This window comes from Terrapene carolina, unplaced genomic scaffold (assembly GCF_002925995.2).
Source record: "Terrapene carolina triunguis isolate 2854851 unplaced genomic scaffold, T_m_triunguis-2.0 Scaffold22, whole genome shotgun sequence".
Taxonomy (NCBI): Eukaryota; Metazoa; Chordata; order Testudines; family Emydidae; genus Terrapene; species Terrapene triunguis.
The window spans coordinates 21341920-21366099 of NW_020664373.1; the positions used below are offsets into that span (position 1 = coordinate 21341920).

Here is a 24180-nt window from a genome sequence, read left to right on the forward strand (position 1 = left end):
CGCAATATCAAATCCATGTCCATGGAGCTAACTACTGGGCTACAATGTAGTCTAGGGTGGATGTCTCTCAGTTGCTCTTGTTGAAGTTGTTCGCCTTTGTATAAAATACTTGAATAGTCTTTGGGCCAGAGTGAGACTCACTATAAACCCTGGTGGTTAGGTCACCCACCTGGGATGGGAGATAATAATGCTTAAGACGTCTAACATTTTCACTTGGGAATCAGAGGGAAGATAGAAACTTTATTCAAGGGAGGAAGGAGGAATGAATATCTGCCCTTAAGAAGGCAGGAAAGAGATGCTCCTGCAATTCCAAGTCCATCCCCCTGCTTCAAAGACTATTTAATTACGTATATACAGTGGAACAGCTTCAAGAGACGAGACAGAGACCCACCCTAGAATACTCTATAACCCACAGCTTAGAGCATTTTCCTGCAATGTGAGAGACCAAAGTTCAAATTGTTGTTCCATATCAGGGAAAAGGGGGAATTGAACTCAGGTCTGTGACAGTCCAGGTTAACCTCCTAATCTACATGTTATAAGGGCAGCAGCAACTCCTTTGTCACCTCCTCTGGCTGTTTTATGAATGGTACGTAAATCCCCTGAATCCAGCCCCCAAACAAGTTTTTTTTCCACCATAAATATTCAGTGAATACGTGTCAAATTCACAAACCATTTTGGATCAACCAAAACTGAACTTTCTGAAAAGTATACGATTTGTCTGAATAATTTTGCCCACCTCTAAAGCTCACATTTGCTCACCATGCTACATTCCACAGTGTTATAAACTAATGTAGTGAAAAAGCTTCTAGTAATCTGTAAAATGGTGGAAAAAAAGAACAGGTTTAAAGAATATTAAAATTTGTTTGAGTAGTTATATCAGAGCTTTAGGTTTTCTAACTTAACTTTCTTACCTGAATGCGCTACATTAGCATAACTGTTTATAACCATAATATTTGTCATAATATGCCAGCCAGTCTTTAAGAATATTGAATAAAGCAAAAGATTATTGGCTCCAAGACACATCCTGTAATAAAAAAACTAGATATATACATTTGTATTACTTCTAACATTTTCACTTGGTAATCAGAGGGAAGATAGAAACTCTAGTCAAGAAAGGAAGGGGGGGATGTCTGTCTTTTAGTAGGCAGGAAAGACAGCTCCTGCAACAAGTGTGAATTTTTTTCTTGTTGTTCATATAGGTGATTCAGTCCCGATAATCTCAAGATATAGGAGCACTGTATTTCCCTATCTTTCCATTCTCCCTCAGTTTCCAACTAGTCAGTGCATATTTTGCAGAAGGACATGAAGAGAAAAATATTACATTAGATAGGAAAACAAACTAGATCATCTTGTTTTGTTTTGTAAGCCTTAGAGAGCACTCTTGCTGCAAAAGTGCCCCCTAGTGGGGTTTCTCTGAAGGTCCTTTAATGTTTCACATGAGGTCCTGGGAATAGTCTTACAGATAGTGTGCTTCCACTGTGCCTGATTCTGCCCAAGAGAAGGCCAATTGTCTCATAGTATGTACAGTTAGAAAACAAAAACAAAAACACTAACTTCTGCAGGCTTCTGTAATGCAGGATATAATCCAATTGAATCGAATATGAACTGACTTAAATATGCCCTTTCTGTCCTTCTAATATAAAACAAAGCTGTCTGTTTTCTCCTCCCCCTCCAAATTCTATGGTCCTCCCAATACCTAATCTCATCATACCTCAGAGTTCCCCAAGCTCCTTTGTGAGGTAGTTTTGGAGTCTGTCACCAGGAGGAAGAATGGTCTTTTGATTAAGACACTAAACAAGGACTCAAGAGATCTGGTTCTATTCTTGGCTCTTCTAGTCTTTCTAGGTGAGCTTGAACAAGTCTCTTAATCTCTCAATGCTTCTGTTCCCCATCTGTAAAATTAGGATAATACATCCCCTACCTCATAGGGGTGTTGTGAGGATAAATTCATTAATATTTGTGAGTGCTCAAATACTACAGTGACAAAGGCCATAAAATCAATCATCCCTGAATCCTTAGATATCATCATTAAAAAGCATTCTATCATCAAGTGTAAAGTTCTTCTACCTTACTGGTGGAATTAATTCCCACAAGTAAAGCAGGTTTTTGAAAGTGTAACAATATCACCAGAAACTAGAGTGAGATCACAATAGTGAAAAACAAAATCTGCCTTTTGGCACGTGTGCTGCTCACACTGACATAAATATTCATGAACAGATCAGAGTGCAGTTTGGCCTTCAGATTCCAAAATATGAGGCAGTACTTTTCAAAGATGCCATAATATCTCGACTTTTAAAAAAGTTACTCAGTGGAACTCGAAAATTGTTCTGATTTTGATGATTTGTAAAGATTTACATCATGTAATTATAATTATAAAACACAGTGGCTATAATTATAAATATTATATACATAGTGTGATAAGTACATTAACTGATGTTTCTGCTAAAAGGATTAGAAATGAAATAGTTACTGTTCATCTTTAAGATTCAGAGCTAACAACCTAATGAGATGAAGGGGGCATATCACACCTTTTAGAACTACAGTTTCAGATGTCACTATAGCAACTTTTTAAACCCGGGTCCTATTTTCAGAGTTATCATCACAAACAAGTGGGCTCAGATTTTATTTGTATATTTTTTAATGAAAGCCTAGATCCTGGGGTACAATTTTGTGTCAATGGGTGAAATATGTGGCAAATGCCGTGGCTGATGAATCACGGCATAAACGAAGCTCGGCCTGTATTTTGAGAGCAATAAAATGTGTTGGCTGATCCAAGATTATTATTGAGAATCCTAAAATATGCCCTTCCTTTTTTTTTGTAAGCAGAAACATAAGCAATTTCTTCTGCTTTGGGGAATATATATCATGGGTTGTTGACTTAATAGCTGCTTGAAGAATATTAAGTATTTTCTTCAGATACATATTTTCTTACATTTGGCCTTTCAGTAACTATGCTACCAGATAAAATATGCAGCTATTGATAGGCTGTTTTCTTCTACAGCACAACTCCCTCTAGAAAATATGGTTTTATCTTATCAAATATATTCATAGCAGAAATTAAATGTCTTATCGACAGATAAAGGATTATCACTAGTCCTCTGCTGTCGGAATCACAGGACATGATTCTCTTCCAATTAACATCCATGTAATCCAGAAGTAATTCTACTGAAGTCAGTGGTACTGGAGGATATAGGCTAAAGTCCAGTCCAATGCCTGGTTCAAGTAATTGGGCTAAATGCTTCCAGAGGCTACTCCTTTATTAGGCAACAATGCAGCAAAACCCTTCAGCATATGCATCATTTCAAACCAATGACACTAATTATTGTGCTTAAAGGTAAAGCACCTATGCTGTGCTTTGCTGAATTGGCTTTGCTGGAATGGGTGATGGAATTGGATTGCTCGATGATTGCCTGTTCTGTTCATTCCCTCTGAAGAACTTCTGGCCACTGTCAGAAGACAGGATACCAGGCTAGATGGACCATTCATCTAACCCAGTATGGCCATTCTTATGTTCTTAATTGGCACCTAATTATTCTGAAGGCTTTCAAGTGACCCCAGAAAGATCTGTGTAGCAACAAATCCTCTACCTGTACTCAGGAGCTTCTTGCGCTAGAGATGTGATTTGTGGATGGTGGTGGAGTGTCCCCACATACGCTCCGCTTCATGCCACACAAGTATTATGCAAACATCCCCTTATGGAATGGAACCATTCTGGTTTCACTTCTCTGGAAGCAAGTGCTTCATCTGCCCCATAAAATCCTCCCAAATATGGGCAATTTATTTATCATTTCAGTCTCAGAAAGACCGATAGTGACATGAGTACCTTTCATACTGAAATTATAAAATCTCTGACCTTTTACTCTTTTTAATTGAATAGCAACATGAACAGAGTTAATAACCACTCGAACAACTGCAGAAGAATAAAGGTTGAACCTGTTACAAGTTTGGGGTTTTTTAAGGGGTACAGGCAGATTGTATTTAGCAAGGCAAATGCATGGCTCAAAACAGCCAGATTCCAGCCGGATATGAAACCTTGGAATAGCAAAAAAGAAAAAAATAGTACAAATTGTTAACAAGGGGCTCTCTACAAAGTCTAAAATTACAGGAAATTGGCCAGTGTTCCTTACTATGAAACAGTGGTAACCAAGATTGCTATACAAGAGTTAGCATTTTTCAAATGCTGTACATATAATGAAGGTGCTTATTTATGTCCAACTATGTTCAAATACAGAAAAGGAAGATTATTTTACTATACTGTTAAGGAGAAAATTTTCCATTTACTTACTTTAAGCCATTTAAATTGATCTTCAAGAGATTGCTATCGATGTCAAGGTGATGGGAACCTTGACTAGAGGAGAAAGGACCCATAAAAATGTAATTAGGTTACTCCCTAATGTCTTTGGAACTAAAAAACCAAAGCTCCAACAACTTAAGAACAAAATGCAAGAGAACAAATTCCTTATGTATATCCTACAACCTTCTTGGTATGAGGGGTAGCCATGTTAGTCTGTATCAGCAAAAACAACGAGGAGTCCTTGTGGCACCTTACAGACTAACAATTTATTTGGGCATAAGCTTTCATGGGCTATAACCCACTCCATCCCAAATAAATTCGTTAGTCTCTAAGGTGCCACAAGGATTCCTCATGGTTTTTGCTTCTTGGTATGGAGGATCTTCAGATTGCTAAATAGACAAGAGTCTTGGTATAAGGGTAAAGATAAAAAAAATAGAGATTGCATTACAATTTATGGTGAGCAACACATTACAATCTCAGGAAAGCTCTCCCGCCCCCATCCCAGGAAAAGAATCTTTGTTGCTATTATTATTGATTGTGTATATTATCATGGCACCCTGGGACCCCAGCATGTTATGCTGCTGTACAAACACAGAAATAAACATGGTCCTGAACAGGTGGTTACTGGAGATAAGTAGATGCTCTAATTGTCATTGTTGGAACTTACTTGTAGGTTTTCAGGAATCCCAGCTCTAAAGAGATATCACTGAAAGTCCATTTAGAATTGCTATACTGGCCCTTTTTTAGTTTGCTTAGAGTGAGGTAGACGCTTTTGTCAAGCTCTTTTAGAATGTATAGAGGTTCAAGACCACCAGGCTAGGGTGTATATTTAACAGGAGGCCAAAGTGCCTCCGGCAACAAAAAAAGTCATAATTCATTCTAGCCAACACCTAGCGAGTTCTTTTATCCAGGGATGAGACTGAGTGAAATCTTATTGCTGCATCAGAGGCATCTTTAGCCATCCTGAAGGAGATTTATTAGAAGAGGCACTCTTATGACAGAAGGCCTTGATCTCTTTACATAAAGCTCCACTGACAGTAAATTCCCTTATCTTGTCAAGTGAAGATTATGTGTATGTCCATGAATTTGATAGTTCACGATACAGATGGTTTGGTTATTTTAGGTCTGAGACTTGAGAGTTGAACTAACCCTCTTCATATATATTTTTCTGGGTGGAGCAGCCAACAAAGTGAACAACTGCATTAGCTCTCCTGCTTTTTAAATACACCAGTATTATAAACTCTAGAATATGTAATTGGTATAGCAGCAATAGCATAACTGTTCCACAGTGAGGAGTTAGTTATGTAACATATTTGTCCAGGAAGCATAAACCAGATGACCCTTCCAAAGTTGAAGTGATATATTCTCATAGTGTGCCATAGTCTTGTTGCAAGTAGTGGGAAACTAAATCAGGGGGTCTTAATGAAGTTATTCCCAAGCCCAGCTCTCCTTTGTGACGATGTATAGTGATAAAAGGAGAACAGCAAAATAATCATCTGCTCCATTTTAGTTATCTTAAACAGCACAGTATTTTAAAGACCGCATGCTGTGAATTAATCCCTGTTTTATCAGAACAGCAACTGGATCCTCTAGATAATTATAAATTCTAAGAAATAACTTATACTGTGAATCTAATCTAAAAGCAAACAATGTATTCTACAGAAGCATTACACTATTTCATATTACAAAATATTACTTTTAACTAATCAAATGCATGGTACCCCCACAAAGAAGAAGCATGAAATATGCAAGTTTTTGGTTTTTTTTAAAACAGGAAATCCCATGAATCTCTTGAATTTTCTACACCAGCCTAATGAAAAGATAGATTTTAAATGAGTAATACTAATGGTCCCATGAGGCAAACTATAAAGTGTTAAATTCACCCCAGTTTTATAGACTGTAAGCTCTTTGGGATAGTGATTGTCACTTATTGTAAATTTGTACAGCATCAAGCACAATGGGGCCCAATCTAGTTATAGGGTTTAGGTCAGGGGTAGGCAACCTATGGCATGTGTGCCGAAGGCACGCAAGCTGATTTTCAGTGGCACTCACACTGCCCGAGTCCTGGCTACCGGTCCGGGGGGCTCTGCATTTTAATTTAATTTTAAATAAAGCTTCTTAAACATTTTTAAAACCTTATTTACTTTACATACAACAATAGTTTAGTTATATATTATAGACTTATAAAAAGAGACCTTCTAAAAACGTTAAAATGTATTACTGGCACATGAGACCTTAAATTAGAGTGAATAAATGAAGACTCGGCACACCACTTCTGAAAGGTTGCCGACCACTGGTTTAGGTGCTACCCAAATAAATGTTAAGGAAGAATTATTCCGGTTTCTGATGAAATAAAGAGCGTTCAGGTCTCTTGATGGTGAAAAGTCTGCCAGGGAAGCTGGGGCAGCTTCAAACACCTTTCAACTTGGGGCCAGCAGGAGGCTAAAATAGCACCAAAGTTAGATGCACTAGTGAGGGGATCGCCAGAGCAGCCAAATCACGTGCTAAATCAGTGGATCTCCTCATATTCCTCATCTGGCAGAGGCTTCCTGTGTTCTCCCAAAGGTGAATTCCCCTATGGTGTAGAAGAAAGTGCCAATTTGTGAACTAAGTCCATTAAGTCCTGAATAACAGGAGGTTAAAAGAAGAAATATTTATCCACTTCCCCAGAGCTCTACCACCCCAAAAACAGACCTTTGTTAGGAAATAAATTGGGATTTAAAACTGAATAGCTACTAGTTTGTGTTGTACAAAACCTCTCTCTATACTGGCTTCCCATAAATTGCCATGTCAAATTCAAGGTGCTCAATGGTCACTTAAATCTTCAGAATGAGGACGACAGCTGACAGCTCTGCTCCTCAGGTATAATCCAACACAAGGGAGCATGAGGCAGCTTTCTCAGAGGTCAGGCCAAAGCAGTGGAATGAACTTCTACTGAACCTAGGAACTACCACAAACCTCATCATCTGCCACTCCAAGTGCAAGGCACATTTCTTTGCACACTAATGTGAACATATAGCACAGTGTACATACAATATGTAATTAAAAATTCCACACAATTTTCCCTGGGAAGATGAAAGGGAAAGAAAGAATCATACATAACAGATAGTCATATTGCTTCATAGCACTATTGGAAAATACTATGGTGATGAAGGCAGCATACCTATATCATCAAGATGGTTCAGTTGTGGGATGAAATCAGCTCATGGATGAAGAACAGTTGGCTGGTGCTACATCTGAGCAAGACAGAGCTGATGAGCAGAGGAAAGTATTTAAAAGAGTTTGCAGCCATGTTGCAGTCTCCTTTGATTGAACACACAAGCACATCTATAACTGATCAATTTAGTCTGTAGTCTACAAGGTCTCTTGTATTCCTCATTGACACTGAGCTCTCACATAGCAGCATCCATTTCTACCATCTTCAGTAGGCTAGACGACTCCATGCCATTGTGGTGGACAAAGATCGGGCCTCAGTTATTTATGTTTTCATCCTCTCTTGACTGGACTACAATCATACAATATATTGGACATGAAGTCTTAATCACTCAGAAAACTCCAACTAGTGTACAGTGCATCTCCTCAGTAACGCAGGCTACTGTGAGCACATCAAATCTGTTCTCTGCTCCCTACACTGGCTTCCCTTAGAATTTTAAACCAAGTTCAAGATCTTTGTCCTTATCGTCAAAGTGGGTCCAGGATATCTAAAAGATCATCTAAAGCTCCGTGACAGAGACTGTGGTCAACAATTGCACTCCCATGGCACAATGGCACCCTCTACGTTAAGACCAGGTTTATACTTAAAATTTAGGCTCACCTAGATACATCCCTTGGGGGTGTGAAAAATTCACACATCTGAGTGAAGCAATTCAGCTGACCTAAACTCCAGTGTAGACACTGCTATATTGATGAACGGGTGGATTAACTACAATGATGGAAAAAATCCCTTCCATCACCTTAGAAAGCGATACTGTAGCACCTGTAGCATAGGCATAGCCTCACAATAAATCTCATCTATGCAGTAGACAGAACTTTGTCTAGGGACAGTCCGAGAATGTGGAATGAAATCCCCCAAGGAAGTAAGGGCCATCAAAAACCTCATCACCTTCCGCTCCAAGTGCAAGACGCATTTCTTTGACCTTGCCTTCTCTAACAATCACATAGCAACAGGTATGTTTATATTTAAAAAAAAAAACAATGAAACTCTACTGTACATACATCTCCTCCCAGGAAAAGGACGAGAGAACAAACGATATGTGACAGATGTGTAGTCACATCACCTAATGCACTACAGTCTCAGATAGTTTGGTGATGGGCAAGGTATAACAACGTATATAGAAGGGAATGAGAACCAGAACAAAACAGAATAGAAATCTGATTAGTGATAAAACCTAATTAATTTTTAGGTTACACTGTAAATGTTGGGGAGCAGGAAGAGAGAGACTTGTACACCAGCAGCTCATTTTTTACCAAATGCTGCAAGAAGTTCAAATACTCCAGGCTACAGTACACGTTTAAAGTACAGGATTTAGCACAAAGAGTTGTGTTTTCTGATTAAAAGTTTCTTTTCTTCTTTTTTTGTTTCCCCCTAAAGAACTTAAGTAATTTTAATGCAAGGAAAAGGCCTTAGGATCCCATACCTCTGCCCTTTTCTGTTCACCTTAATCCCACGTTCCTCATTCACCACCTTCTTTAATCCTTGCCTTCAGAAATCAATCCACTGTAGGTGTCACAAACACATTTACAATTTAATTGCCTATTGTGGTAGCTTATTTTGTATGTTTGTTACCCTTTGTGCGAAATAGTTCTGCTCAAATTCCCCATTTATTCTTAGTTTCATTGTAATTAACTTTTTATTGAATTTTTCACAGAAATCAAAGTGCAATATATACTCAGTGTTGTCATACAGCATGGAGCATGCCAGATAGGGAACAGTCAGTAGATAAAGGATAGAGTGTCTGTCAAGGCTGTATCCCCACTTTGAACCTTAGGGTACAAATGTAGGGGCCTGCATGAAAACTTCTAAGCTTATCTACCAGCTTAGCTTTGGTTCGCTGCCACCATTACAAGAATTCCCTTCCTGGGAAGCCTTGAGAAACCTTTCACCAATTCCCTGGTGAACACAGATCCAAACCCCCTTGGATCTTAAAACAAGGAGAAATTAACCATTCCCCCTCCTTCCTCCCACCCTCCTTTTACCAACTCCTGGTGAATACAGATTCAAACCCCCTTGGATCTTAAAACAAGGAGAAATTAATCTGGTTCTTAAAAAAGAAGGCTTTTAATTAAAGAAAAAGGTAAAAATCATCTCTGTAAAATCAGTATGGAAAATACTTTACAGGGTAATCAAACTTAAAGAGCTCAGAGGACCCCCCTCTGTCTTAGGTTCAAAGTACAGCAAAACAAAGACAAACACTCTGGTAAAAAGGTACATTTACAAGTTGAGAAAACAAAGTAAATCTAAGACGCCTTGCCTGTCTTTTTACTTACAAGTTTGAAATAGGAGAGACTTGTTTAGAAAGATGGGGAGAACCTGGATTGATGTCTGGTCCCTCTCAGTCCCAAGAGCGAACCACCCCTTAAAACAAAGAGCACACACAAAAGCCTTTCCCCCCCCAAGATTTGAAAGTATCTTGCCCCCTTATTGGTCCTTCGGGTCAGGTGTCAGCCAGGTTACCCGAGCCTCTTAACCCTTTACAGGTAAAAGGATTTGGAGTCTCTGTACACAGAGATCTGTTACCCTTCCCTTTATAGTTATGACAGTGTCTCTCTAAAAAGTGTTCTATTAGCTTTATCAATCCCTTCCATAATACTTGAAAAATTCTCATCTCAGAGGCTATTCACATCATCACTTTAGTGTTTATTTACAATTCAGATAGTCCAAAATGAATTCCAATGGCTATAAGAAGGGGCAATGCTGCAATGAAGAAGTCTATTATTAAGAAAAACAAACAGACAAGACTGTCAAGAAGCTGTGGCAGTCCAACACTGTAAAAACTGCTTTATATTTGACTTTAAAAGGTGAGGTGAATATACAAGAGTGGAGAAGGGCATAGCACATATCTTTAAAAAGGGGAACAAAGAGAACTGAGGGAATTATAGACTATTCACTCTAACTTCAATACCTGGAACGATACTCGAGCAAATTATCAAACCATCAATTTGTAAACACCTGGAGGATAATACAGTTATAAGGAATAGTCAGCATGGATTAAGAACAAATCATGCCAAATTAACTTCATTTCCTTCTTTTGATAGGATTATTGACCTAGTGGATGGGGGAAAGTGGTAGACATGATATACTTTGATTATACTATGGCTTTTGACACTGTTCCACATGACATTCTCATACGCAAACTAGGGAAATGTGGTCTAGATTAATTTACTATAAGTTGGGTGCAAAACTAGTTGACAGACCATACTCAAAGAGTAGCTATCAATGGTTTGCTGTCAATTTGGGAGGGCCTACCTACTGAAGTCCTGCAGGGGTTAGTCCTGGGTCCGATACTATTCAATATTTTCATTAATTACTTGGATAATGGAGTAGAGAGTATGCTTATAAAACTAGCAGATGACACCAACCTGGAAGGGGTTGCAAGGACTTTGGAGGACAGGTTTAAAATTCAAAATAACCTTAACAAATTGGAGAAATGGTCTTAACTCAACAAGATGAAATTCAATAAAGTTCAAAGTACTTTATTTAGGAAAGAAAAATCAAATCCACAACTACAAAATGGGGAATAACCGGCTAGTTGATAGTACTGCTGAAAAGGATCTGGGGTTAATACTGTACCACAAACTATAATGGTAGTTAAGCTCTGGAATAAATGGTAAATTTTCAGACTGTAGAGAGGTAACACGTGTTATTCCCCAAGGGTCAGTCCTAGAACCAAACCTATTCAACTTATTCATACACGATCTGTAGAAAGGGGTAAACATTGAAGTGGCAAAGTTTGCAGACAATACTAAACTGCTCAAGATAGTTAAGACCAAAGCAGACTGTGAAGAACTTCAACAAGATCTCACAAAACTAAGTGATTGGGCAACAAAATGGCAAATGAAATGTAATGTGGATAAATGTAAAGTAATGCACATTGGAAAAAATAACCCCAACTATACATACAATATGATTGGGGCTAATTTAGCTACAACTAATCAGGAAAGAGATCTTGGAGTCATCGTGGATAGTTCTCTAAAGACGTCCACGCAGAGTGCAGAGGCAGTCAAAAAAGCAAACAGGATGTTCAAAATCATTAAAAAAGGGATCGAGAATAAGACAGCGAATATCTTATTGCCCTTATATAAATCCATAGTACACCCACATCTTGAATACTGCATACAGATGTGGTCTCCTCATCTCAAAAGATATACTGGCATTAGAAAAGGTTCAGAAAAGGGCAACTAAAATGATTAGGGGTTTGGAACAGGTACCATATGAGGAGAGATTAAAGAGACTAGGACTTTTCAGCTTGGAAAAGAGGAGACTAAGGGGGGATATGATAGAGGTATATAAAAACATGAGTGGTGTGGAGAAAGTGAATAAGGAAAAGTTATTTACTTGTTCCCATAATATAAGAACTAGGGGCCACCAAATGAAATTAATGGGCAGAAGGTTTAAAACAAATAAAAGGAAGTTCTTCTTCACACAGCGTATAATCAACCTGTGGAACTCCTTGCCCCAGGAGATTGTGAAGGCTAGGACTATAACAGCATTTAAAAGAGAACTGGATAAATTCATGGAGGTTAAGTCCATTAATGGCTACTGGCCAGGATGGGTAAGTAATGGTGTCCCTAGCCTCTGTTTGTCAGAGGGTGGAAATGGATGGCAGGAGAGAGATCATTTGATCATTGCCTCTTAGGTTCACTCCCTCTGGGGCACCTGGCATTGGCCACTGTCGGCAGACAGGATGCTGGGCTGGATGGACCTTTGTTCTGACCCAGAGGGCCATTCTTACGTTCTTATGTTAACAGGCTTTCAAGGAAGCTTATGGAATCCCCATCTTTGGAAGCTTTTGAACAAGTTGAACCTGTTAGGGGTGGTTTAGGTTTACTTGATCCTGCCACAGCACAAGGGGCTGGACTTGAGTTCTCAAGATGCCTTCCAGCTCTACATTTCTATGGTTCTATATCACTTATTCAGACACCTATTTGAAATCTTTTCTGTCTCTCTCAGTATAGACTTATCTTCCACAAAGTCATAGGCTACCAATTAGACTAATGCTCATCTAACTAATCTGAAATCTAACAAAAAAGGGATGCCATGAGTGTGTGTGAGAGAGAGAGGTAGAAAGTTGATCACAGGTATTTGTCTGAGTCTTATTTTTACTGATTCTGGGGAATAAAAGGGGTTGCGGAGGAGAAAGGTAATTCAAAGTTAAGTCAGAGGAGTATGCTCCCACCTGGTCTGCTGCTCCATCCAGTGGCACTGAAATATTGTCAAAATCACTAACAATCTATTTTCTTTTTCTCTGCCACCGTCTTTATTAAAATAAGCTGATATAAAAACTAAAAACTCCTGTAGAGACAAAGCAAAATCACAAAGGACCAATGGGTATTATATATGGAGGCTCTAAGTCTCATTTTAATTCCAGCCAACAACAAATCTCTCAGCTGGAGTAAGCAGAGTTAAATTAACTTCTAGAACATATACTCTCCTGGCCCTGAATAATGCAAAACCTGCATCATAGCTATGTTGTGATTACGGACACACATCTGAAACTACATTGTGAGAAATGTGAATTGTTTGAATTTTTTCTGGAGGTGTGAAAACAAAGTTAGGAAAAAAATACTCAACATTTGTTTTCAAATGTGAGATTACCCACAAATATATGCAGAAATATTATTTATAGTCAAAAACTTAATTTTGTGGATACACTTCCCAGTCATATTTAGGGCAAGGTTACCTTATGCCTGTAAGACCTATCCCTGTTGCAATAGGAGTACCGAGGGGCACCACTTCAGTGCGTGCTTCTGGAGGAACTGTGATCTGAAGGAAGAGCCCATACTACAACTATTTTATAGTCTATGACTCCTACCTCTCATTCACACCTCCCTGCCCTTACCAGAACAAGTGCAAGGATTGGGTTTGTGACTAGCCTCTGCACTGTGCTGCACGTGTTGTAGGGCACGAGTAAAAATAATCCCTTAGAGGGGAACACCAATTCAAATGTCAAAGTCCCAATATAAAACAGGAGAGACGATGGTCTTGTGGTTAAGGCATTGGACTGGGAACTCAAGATATCTAGGTTCAAATACCGACTCTGCTAAAGGTATCTAATGCGAGTTTGGCAAGTCACTTAATTTCTGTTTGTTAGGACCAGAATGTGGAGCGAAGGCAAGAGAAGGGCTCCTGGATATGGCCAATGTGACAGGTTCTCAGTATCTGTTCCTTTAGTGGCACCTGAGATCTAGAGTGACCAGATGTCCCGATTTTATAGGGACAGTCTAAATATTCAGGGCTTTGTCTTATATAGGCACCTGTTACCCCACCCCCATCCCGATTTTTCACACTTGCTATCTGTTAACCCTACCTCTCTCAATAAGAGCAGACACAGGCCCCAAACTTCAGCTCACAATGCTTAATGCAAAGTCAGTCATCAGTAAAACACAAACCGTCCATGACGTGGTTATGTGGTCCTGTAATCCAGGAAGGAATCCAGATATGCATATTGATACTACTAGCACTAATAGCAACATTCAACATCCTGATCAGAAGGTGCTGCTGGCTTGATTGCAGGACTTGGCTGGGGGCAGGATGGAATCATTTTAAAGTAGCTCCCCTCCTTCCTTCCTGAGAGATCCAAAGGCGTTGTTTGGAACATTTGCTTTTTTACTCCTCCAAAGCTCTCAGCTGTGAAATCCCACGGATTTCAGCCCTGCCCCAGTGTTATTCAGCATGTGTGAAGTCACTGGGTGACGCTTTGTGGCTACACTGTTTAATCTATATACCAATATTCTGTTCTATATTGCCTGTTCATCAAACCCAATCAGAACTGCTTTCCTTTTCTTCTCCACTTTGCCAAAGACACAGACCAGGACGAAAGCCAGCTGGCTTAGGCTCAACCCAATTAAAATGGACATGATGATTGTTGGCAGGAGTAAGCATTTGAGGAACTGGCAAAGGTTATGGCTGCTCCCTCGGGTAAGAGCATCTGCTTAGCTATTCTCAAAGTGGCTTGCAATCTCAGGGTGCAATCTCAAACTGACTGCTGCTTCTGAATCCAAAGACAGCAGTAGCAGTCAGCCAAAGCCTATTTCATCTTCAGCTAGCCAAGAAACTGCATAATTGCCTTTGAGAGGCAGACCTCACATGGTTATCCAGCCCTTTGTCACCTTGATGGCTATATGCTGTACTGTAATGGAGTCTCTGCTGGGCACTCCTGCTCCTGCCCCCGCTGGGCTGAGAGAGTCACACAGAGACCTTTTGTTGCAGTGCTCACCTGGTGTTTTATTTACATGCTGTACTCCTACCACCTTTTCACCATACACAGTCCCCTTCTTACAGTCCACCGGCAGGAGAGAGGGGGCAAGCTCTCTCTCTCTCTCTCTCTCTCTCTCTCTGCTCTCTGCTTCCCCTCACTGCCTTTCCTCTACTGCAGCTCCTCCCCTGACTTCCTTCCTCTGGGGCTCTTATCCAGCCCCAGCCTGATTAGGCAGCAGCTGTTCCTGCTTCCCCAATCAGGGCCAGGTGATCTACCCAGCTCCAATTCACCTCCCTTAATTGGAGCTGGAGTGACAGAAGGTTGGCTAAGCAGTTTTCTGCTTAGCACCCTGTCACATGTACCCTTCAAGACCATTTAGAAGCTTCTGCCCACCTCTTCTGAAAAGGGTAGATTAGAGAGAGAGCATATTACATCAGTGCCCCAAATTCTGATTGGCTGTCAGTTCATTACCATGTCCTCGTTACTACATATTAGATTCAAACTATGTTAAAAGAAGATTATTAAAGTTGCAAAGTCAAGCACTCAAGAGTTAGGAAATGCAGGAATATGGCTGCCTATGTAATCATAATTTGGTCCCCTTGTGTATGGATTTTGATACAGTCTTTAATTACACGGTCTCAAACTATTTTTTCCACAGGACCCTGCCTCAGTCAGTGTATAGAAGGGATAGTATTCATTTACCGAGCAGCTATTCAATATTTTGTCTTCTCCTCATTCCTTAATGTGTGGCCCCAGGCCTTATTTACCATAACTATTCAAATCCTGCTCTGAAGACAGAAATATTAACTTTCTCTTAGGCTTTTCTATGGTGCTTATCATTATAGAATTGCGAATGCCAAAACTATAACAGGGTTAAAAAAGAATTAAAGAAGTTCACGAGGAGAGGTCCTTTGATGGCTGATGGCCAAGGTGGTCAAGGATGCATGCCCATGATCTGGGTGTTCCTAAGCCTATAACTGTCAGAAGTTAGTAGTGGATAACAGGGGATGGATCACTCAATAGTTGCCCTGTTCTTTTCATTCCCTCTGAAGCATCTGGCACTGGCCACTGTTGAAAGACAGAATATTGGGCTACATGGGTCATTGGTCTGACCCAGTATGGCTGTTCTTATGTTACTCCCCCAGCCCTCCCTTGCAATGCCACAAGCCCATCTCTTGTCCCCTCTCCATTTTGACTCAGATGGCTTCCCCCTGCACACTGCCTGGGTGCAAGAAGTGTGTGACAGAAAGGACCTGAGAGACAGGCTCACTTCTCTCAGTTCCAGGACCTGACCCAGAGCAGCCAGGAACAGGCTCTACAAGGAAAGGCTGGCTGTGACCCTGGACTGGAGAAAGCACACTCAGTTACTCTGTGGGGATGTTCATGTGCAGTGCTGTCACACACTGGAGCTGTGAAAGGCTCGACCATGCTCCATGAGGATGGACTCTTTGGAGATTTTTGATAATTTTGAAGATTTAAGCTCTAACAAGTCTCTACTGAACATGGGCAAACAGCCGTTCTTTTCAAATGATTATAACAGCTAAATCTGGTCAGACTTATAAGTGGATGGCAAAAGGCACATCCCATGATGCAAAGTCCAGCCCTGCAAAATGTAAATCACTTCTCTGAAGCAAGGGGACACTATAGCATTTGAAAGAAAAGGCCTCAAGATTTTTTTAACATGGGCAAAAAACCATTTCCCCCAACCCTTGTTCTTAAAAATGGCTTAATTAATTTGGCTGAGTTTTTCCAAAAACTTTCATCTTTAGGCTGACACACAGCATGGAAAATTTCAGCCTGAACAGTTAAAATCTGGAAAAGTTTTAAGCAACTGAAAACAGGGTCTTATAAAAGAAATGAGAATAACTGACCCTTCTGTTATTCTGGCAGGCTCTCTGTTTGGGAGAAGGCTTCTGCAGCACCTTTCTTCGGGAGCTCTCAGGGTAGGAGTCTCTCCCTAACCTGTCAGACCACTTCTGATCTGTCTGGCTCCCTTTTAGCGCCACCTCCATCAGGAGCATGCTCTGCAGGTGTGGCTGGGGAGGGTCACCTGGGCCCAGAGTTGCTTCTTAAACCCTTCAGTTCCAATGTGGGATACATAAACTCCGTCACACTCCCTATGTAGAATGCCTTGATATTAAAATGCAGTGTTTAACTGCAAAGAATTACTAGCTACATTTTTCTGATGTGGTAACTAAGAAACACCATTTCAGTGACTTAGCTACGAGGCTAGCTAGGTTAGAGGCTAGCTGTAGAACCAAGAGAACTACATTCTTCTCTTGGTCTGATGTTTAATTTGATTTTATCAGCACTGGAAGTGAACATAGGGTCGTGATGAAGATGTATTCTTGACTAAATACAGATCTTCGCAGGTGTGCTTGGAATGAGGCAGGATTCAGTAGGAGCTATTATTAGCCCCAACACTACAAACATATGTCCTAGTATGGACTCCATCTATGCAGTGTTTCCTTGAGAGACCTACTAGGGCTATACTACAGAATTTACAGCAGTGCAGCTGCGTCGCTGTAGCGCTGCTAGTGCAGATGGTCTAAGATGATGGGAGAGAGCTCTCCCTTCGACTTCATTTCTCCAGCCCTCACAAGTGGCAGTAGCCATGTCAGCAAGAGAAGCTCTTCTGCCAACAGCGCTGTCTACACCAGCACTTAGGTCACTATAACTTGTCACTCAGGGGGTGTCTTATTCACACCCCTGAATGACATAATTTATACCAACATAAGCTACTGTGTACATAGCTTGAGGCTCCTGCAGTTTCCCTGGAGCATGAATGACCTTCAATTAGCACACCTGTTTGCAATATGTGGGCCTTAGTTTGGCCAGTTCTGCTCACACCTTTAATTTAAGGATCAGATTCACTATCTATACCATAAAATTTTAAAAATAACTGCTTCTTCATTTATCAGCACTCAATGGGGTAAGGGGGAAAGAAAACAAGAAGAAAAAGATGTACACATGCAAAAAGGAAAAAAAAAACCCTGAAATTTCAAACACAAACAATTTTGTTTCAAAAACCAGATACAGTTGCATAGTGACAACAGTGTTATTGCCTATCACATCAATTACAGTAAGATGAAAGCAAGTAAAGTAAATTAAGGACATAAACAATCTTACATTGTCCACTCAATTAGCAAACCTATTACTCTTATCCAAGTATAAAGAAATGCATATATCATCACAGTCCCCCTAACTTAGTCTCACAATAAATATGTACACACGAATTTCACTAAAAATAAATAATATTTTCCTATTAATCTACCTACAGAACATGATTGTCGAGAAACAATGATAAGTGCATTACTAAAATATTCTATGACATAGTAATTATATGATGTGTATATATTTAGATATTGAAATCTACAAAATTCTCCAACACATTAAAAATTAAAAAAAATAAAAGTAATCACTGGATCAGTGTTAAGGTAACTGTGCTAGGATGAATGTCCTCAGCATGCAGCTTGTGAGAAATAAGTGCAGGATGTTTTTAGTGGCCTGCCACCAGTGTTTATTGCTGGAAGCTTCTGAATGCAGCCACTTTCCCTGTTCAAGCCGTTTAAACACTGTAGAATTCTAAAACCTGCTTTTGATAGTCCGTTGCCAGGTACCATATGTCCCATTTTTGATTCTCTCCGAAGGTTTAATACAGCTGCTAAGGTGTGATGTAGTGGTGGGAGTTGTGGTGTATAATTTCTCTATTTTGGGGGAAATTTTGGAGGAGCAAACTGATCTAAAATATAAAATGTGTGCCCAGATACTCAATTATGGGTGCCTTGGAAAATTCTGCAATGCAACTATGATACTGAGGGGAAGAAAGCTGATTAGTAAGTAAAATGATTAACTATCTAACACATCACACTAGGCAATTTTCCAGTTTGTCAGACCTACCCAGCTGTACCTGCAAAGCAAGGAGTTTTGGGAAGCATGAAACTCTGTCAGTTAAATATGGCAGCCTACTACAAGAGTTGAAACAAGAGCTAAGTAGCTGGTGTGACCCCTACAACAGTAGTGTTAAGCTAGTACGTCCAATAAAAGGTACACCGCTTAAAGCAGCTTCCCTTCATTCTAAACAGGATACTGAAAATATACTGAGTGGCATTTGGTGACAGGGGCTCTGGAACAATTTTTACAGTGGGGGTGCTGAGAGCCATTGAACCAAACTGCAAACCCTGTATGTAATAGAAACCACTTCAAGTCAGGGGGTGAGGCAGCACCCCTAGTTCCAGCACCTATGCTTGGTGAGCATTTTCCTCAATTTCTGTCATGAAAATACAAGCCATATTTCAGAAAGGAAAAAAAAATATTGCCCAAAACATGAGTTCAAGTAGGAAATTTCAACAAAATGGAACTTAAAATATGACAGAGGATATGGGAACAACAAGAAACTATATATATTCGCCAAATCCAAAGCTCACTGAAGTCAGTAGGAATCTTTCCATTGACTTCTATGGGATCTGGAGCAGGATGTGTGTTAAGAACTACAAGATCACTGTAATAGATATTGTTCTCACCTCACCTCCACCTACTGGAATAACATTATTTTAGTCTCCATTTGTAGAAGTGGAAACATCTGTTTCACTAAAACTCCATGACTTTCTAAAATTCAGGAACATGAGTTACTCAGGGATGTGTGTATTAGCTTGTTGCAGCCACCTTTCAAGCCCAGAATCTGCACCTTTTCATTTGCACATCCACCCACCAATCAATTGAATTTGAAAGCAAAAGAAGATATTTCTTCAATAATACTTTTAAAGCTGTCCTAAGACTTCAGCATTAAGAATGTGTGTTGGCTACAAGTCTCATGGGTATAATTGTGATGATACTTTTACCCCTTATATACACAGATAGGTAGAAGCAAAATGCTAAAGGTCATATCCTCCCCAGCATTTTTGTGCAGCCCTAAATCCACCTCACAAAATACGTGTTCTGAAAAAAAAAAATCAGATTTAAAAAAGAAAGTTGAAACTAACACAGCAAGCAAAAGATTTTTAAAAAAACGTGCAATTCCAGAAAGCAGTTGAACTGATCACAGGTTATAATCATAGTCAATCATACCAAAATAGGACAGAACTAAGTAAACTGCAATTGGAAAATAATAATAAATAATCATACTTTGCCCTTCATCTCATAATCGCAAAACACTTTGCAGATGTTAATATATATAATCTCAAAACAGCCCTCAGTGGAGCTAAATATTATTACAGTAGATCTTACATATGGTTAAATTGAGGCACAGAGGAAATGACGACAGTGCTAGGAATAAAATATTGGAGGAGTTGACTTCCAATCCCCAGCTTTCACTCTTAGACGCTATTCCCTCACGATGGAACAATGCAAGAATATTTATATGAGCCCATGCAGAGCAGTGCAAGAATATTTATACAGGCAGAGGCAGATTATGGTTTCGTGGGGCCCCTCTTCACCCTTTCTGCCTGCAGTCCCCCTGCACCCGCCCATGCTCCTGCCATGGGCACTTGCCCGACTCTCCCGTCCTGGCACTCCTGCCGGGGAGAAAGGTCAGGGCGGATGGGTGTCCTAACCCCGGACCGCAGCAGAAGCGCCGAGAGGACTGGCGGAGTGGCACAAGTCCCTACGCCCCAACTACATTCCCCAACAGGAATGCCGGGTTGGCTGGCAGGCACCCATTTTTCCAGGGGCCCCCAATTAGCCAGGCTAATCCACCACTGTATACAGGGTGGGGAGGGACACTCAAAAAGGTACTGAACATTCATTTTATTAGTGTGGAATATAAGAATTTGGCTGAAGCTGAGCTTTGAAAAAACAGTGTTACTCGCTACCTGAGCTGCTTTCACCATCCAGTCTGCACTTATACCTCATCTTCACTGCTGCAAATGGCATTGTGACAAACAGAAGAATCCTAGTTAGTGCAGCCAGTGCTGAATTATCTTATTTAAAAAACAAAACAAAAACAACAACAAAAAGCACCAAACATACACCCTGGAAACCTTCCCAGATTATACATCTGTCTCTCTAATTTACACTTTAGAGGATGAAGCCAAACAGCAATGACATCACAAGGATTAGTGAATTATTCTTTCCACTACAACTCTCCCTGATTTTCCTCCTTGGCTTATCCTCCAAAACAAAGCATAAACCAAAACAAAAGTTGGTTACTGGATGGCTATCAAGAAGTACACCTCTACACAATCTAAATTATGCCTGCCACTGTCAATTCATTTTTAATAAACACCATATTCCAGTTAGTTTACTTAGGTTTGGCTGGTAGGGCAAACTAAAGAGTTAGTCCTCAGTACAGTAAAGCATTTTTTCCTCTTTCTCACTGCTCCCATGGGTTCACCCCCTTAATCCATTTATATGACAGTAATAGTTCTGAATTATAAATGAGATTTTTAGTATAAATGAGATTCTCCTCCTCTTCCCTCAGTAAGTGTTTTGGAAACACTTTATGCACTTCTTCAGATAGTATAATATGCTGATGACTACCTGACGGGACACTGTATCAGCACATCTAAAAATGAAATTAGGAGGAAAGTGACATTACAGCAAACTTCAAACTCCTTGTTCTGGGGTAGATGGGAACAGTTGCAGTAATTTATCAAGAAGAATTTCTAAAGACTAGGACTAAACAGTATTTTGACAGTATTATCTTGATATAAATCCACGACATAAGGTCCAGTCCTGCAAACACTCATACGAATACTTCCAATGGGTCTCAAAAGAATCACCATGTACTATTCTGTGGTAACACAGTAAAAGTTTTGAACTCTGAAGCTACAAGCTTTTAATTAAGGTAAACTTAATTGCTAGCTTTAAAGTACACCTGCTACTCAAGTACTTGATATATCCCAAGTGGCAGAGACATTTGTGCATAGTTTTGGTACATCTCCAATGACATCTGGTATCTCATCCAATTGTACATTTTAAGGAAGACTTACAGGAACCTAGACATTTTAGTAAAGGATGCCAAAAGCTTTAAATATAGATTTGTATATGGGGCATAAAATGAATTACTGGATTGCTAGACATATGCTATATTACTAGCACAAACAAGACTTTAATCAGTAAGGCGGGTTTGGCTACTTTCCCCATCATAACCTGATTTCCACTTCAACCCACATTCCAAACAAAATAAAAATATATGTACTTAAATAAATAGATCTCATGATTGATCACCACTGTATTATTGCTCCACTACCTTTTCCCATACCTTTGTTTATTGACTTCCCTTGCTGTCTAATATCAAATATACAGTGGGTGCATTTAAAAACATTATATTCTGGGCATAGAGTTATTACCAATTTCAGACTCATTCCTTGGACTTCAAGTGGGGAATAATCCTGTAACCTGTAACATCTCTAAAACTGGAATGGATTTTTTCAAAACTATACCCCACAATAGGGTCAGATCCTGAAATCAATAGTGTTTTCACTGAGCACAAGGGGTTTTCTTGGATGGAAAAGTTGTCTGATCAGTGCCTTAAGACTGTAAAATCTTCAGGGGAGGGGTATATGAGTTTTAGTTGTCTGCAAATGGCCATGCACACACATGGCATTTATATACAGTATATAAAGTGCAACATAAATGGCAATTGGGCAAAATATTTTTAGATTTTACAAAATTGCTTTGAATTTAAATTTAAAAATTATATGTATGTTCCTGTGCTTAGATAACAAAAGCAGGAGCAATCACACCAGTAAGCCAAATGTTAATGAGCTTCACCATAAATAACAATATAAAGAAATTACTTACGCCTGTCGGTCCCTGTACATCTTGTTAACTTTTTCCCATTGGAAATTAAGCTGAGTCAGCTTTTCCTGTATCTTTGCAGCTTCCCCAGGTGTGGCACTTTGCAAAGCTGATGTCTTCTTGCTGCGAATAACCTCAATCTGACCTGAGAATCTCCCCAGGCTATCTTTAACTTTCTGCAACATCAAAATTTTAGAAGAAAAAAAAATGAAACGTCAGCGGTTGTTAAAAAGCAAATAAACAAAACAAAAACACTGTAATAACCTTGACAATGATAACAGTCCTACAATACTTAAGCAATAACGATTGAGGCACAAGTCATTTCCTGGGGAATTAATAACTAGTGGAGAGAACTGATGGCTTGAGGTGAAGCAGAGGCCCATTAACCTCAGCTAGTCATTAATTCCACAGGAAATAACATGTGTTAAGGTTACTACTACTTTAACCCAGTTTATTTATAAGGAAATAGAACAAACACCCCTTTTAACTTAAATTGCACATCCTTTCAAAAACACCACCTGGTTAATCAAGTTTGCTTAGAAATGATCTGGCAAGTTAGCCATGCTCATTCATTTTCTGGAGGGAACTTTAACTGTTTAATTGCTGCTGCACATCTCTGATATGTAAGACGTTGTGTTCAGTACGCATGCCACAGATATTAATGGAACAGCCTGAAATAATTAGTACACTGAGTACCACTGACACTGAATTTTGCTGAATGCGCCATCTATGTTCACAACATAGGGTTGGCCATTCTAGATCAGAACTTTGAGCCATATAGTCTAACTCTCTGTCCCCAGAAGTGGTTAGTTCTTGATGTTTCAGAGGAAGGTGAAATCCTCCATATTTCACCAAGCTATGGAATGGTGTGCACTGCAGGACTGAAAGGGAAGAGGACAGAATTGTTTCCTGACCCTTAAAGATATTTAAAATTGCCTTATTATCTTAAGCTTTCAAAACTCCAGATGTTGTGAGTGGTTCTGAAATTATTCATCCAGTCACTCCATTAAATCCTGACAGAGAATTATGTGGATTGACTGTACACTATGTAAAGTAATATATAAATAATATTTTTTTATTTCTATTCTGTCTTCCATCCAAGAATCCCAAAGCATATTACAAGTGTCAGTGAATGTAGCTTCAGAACCTCTAACCTCTCTTCTTCTCTTTGGTCCATTCCCTTCCTTTTCCTCTTTGAAGTCCTCCTCTGGTGCTGCTTCTCATATCAAAAAAGTTTCCCGTTCCTCTCTTTCTGCCCTTCCACAAGTTGTTTCACATCTGCTTTGGATGAGTGCTACCCATAGTGAGGGTGAATGTAAGTCCCCCTACTTCTGCCACTACAGTGCCAGCTGCCTGTATGTGAAACCATCTATTGTGCTAACCTTCTGGTGGCCTGTGGCTGGAGGAAACGTGTGGTAGTGGTAGTATTGTCAGTTGCAGCCCAAGCAGTCGACTCACAGGCATAAATAAATAAAATAAAATAAGAGGTTCTAGCAGACCGAGGCTTTGACGATTTCTGGGTGTTTGTGATGAAGACCATGAATAATTTGTCTCCACTCTATCACCTTGACTCAAAATGTGTCTACTGATCATGCATGAGTATCTATAGAATATTGCTGAAACGCCAATAATTCTGCTTCATTGTGCGTTTAGTGTAAATTCTGGGATGCCTGCGGATGTCCCTTTCAGTTTCTCTACTTAGACCTTTTAATATTCCTGACAGTCATA

At 39.7% G+C, this 24180-nt stretch overlaps 1 protein-coding gene across 1 annotated transcript in view; it reads right to left on the minus strand.

Annotated features, from left to right (window-relative positions):
* Window positions 1–24180, minus strand: part of LOC112125929 (dystrophin-like) — a 1989526-nt gene that overhangs the window by 982728 nt on the left and 982618 nt on the right. The window contains exon 43 of the mRNA XM_026648920.1: window positions 22456–22628. Within this exon, the coding sequence (XP_026504705.1) occupies window positions 22456–22628 (173 nt within the window). The remainder of the gene's footprint in view (window positions 1–22455; window positions 22629–24180) is intronic.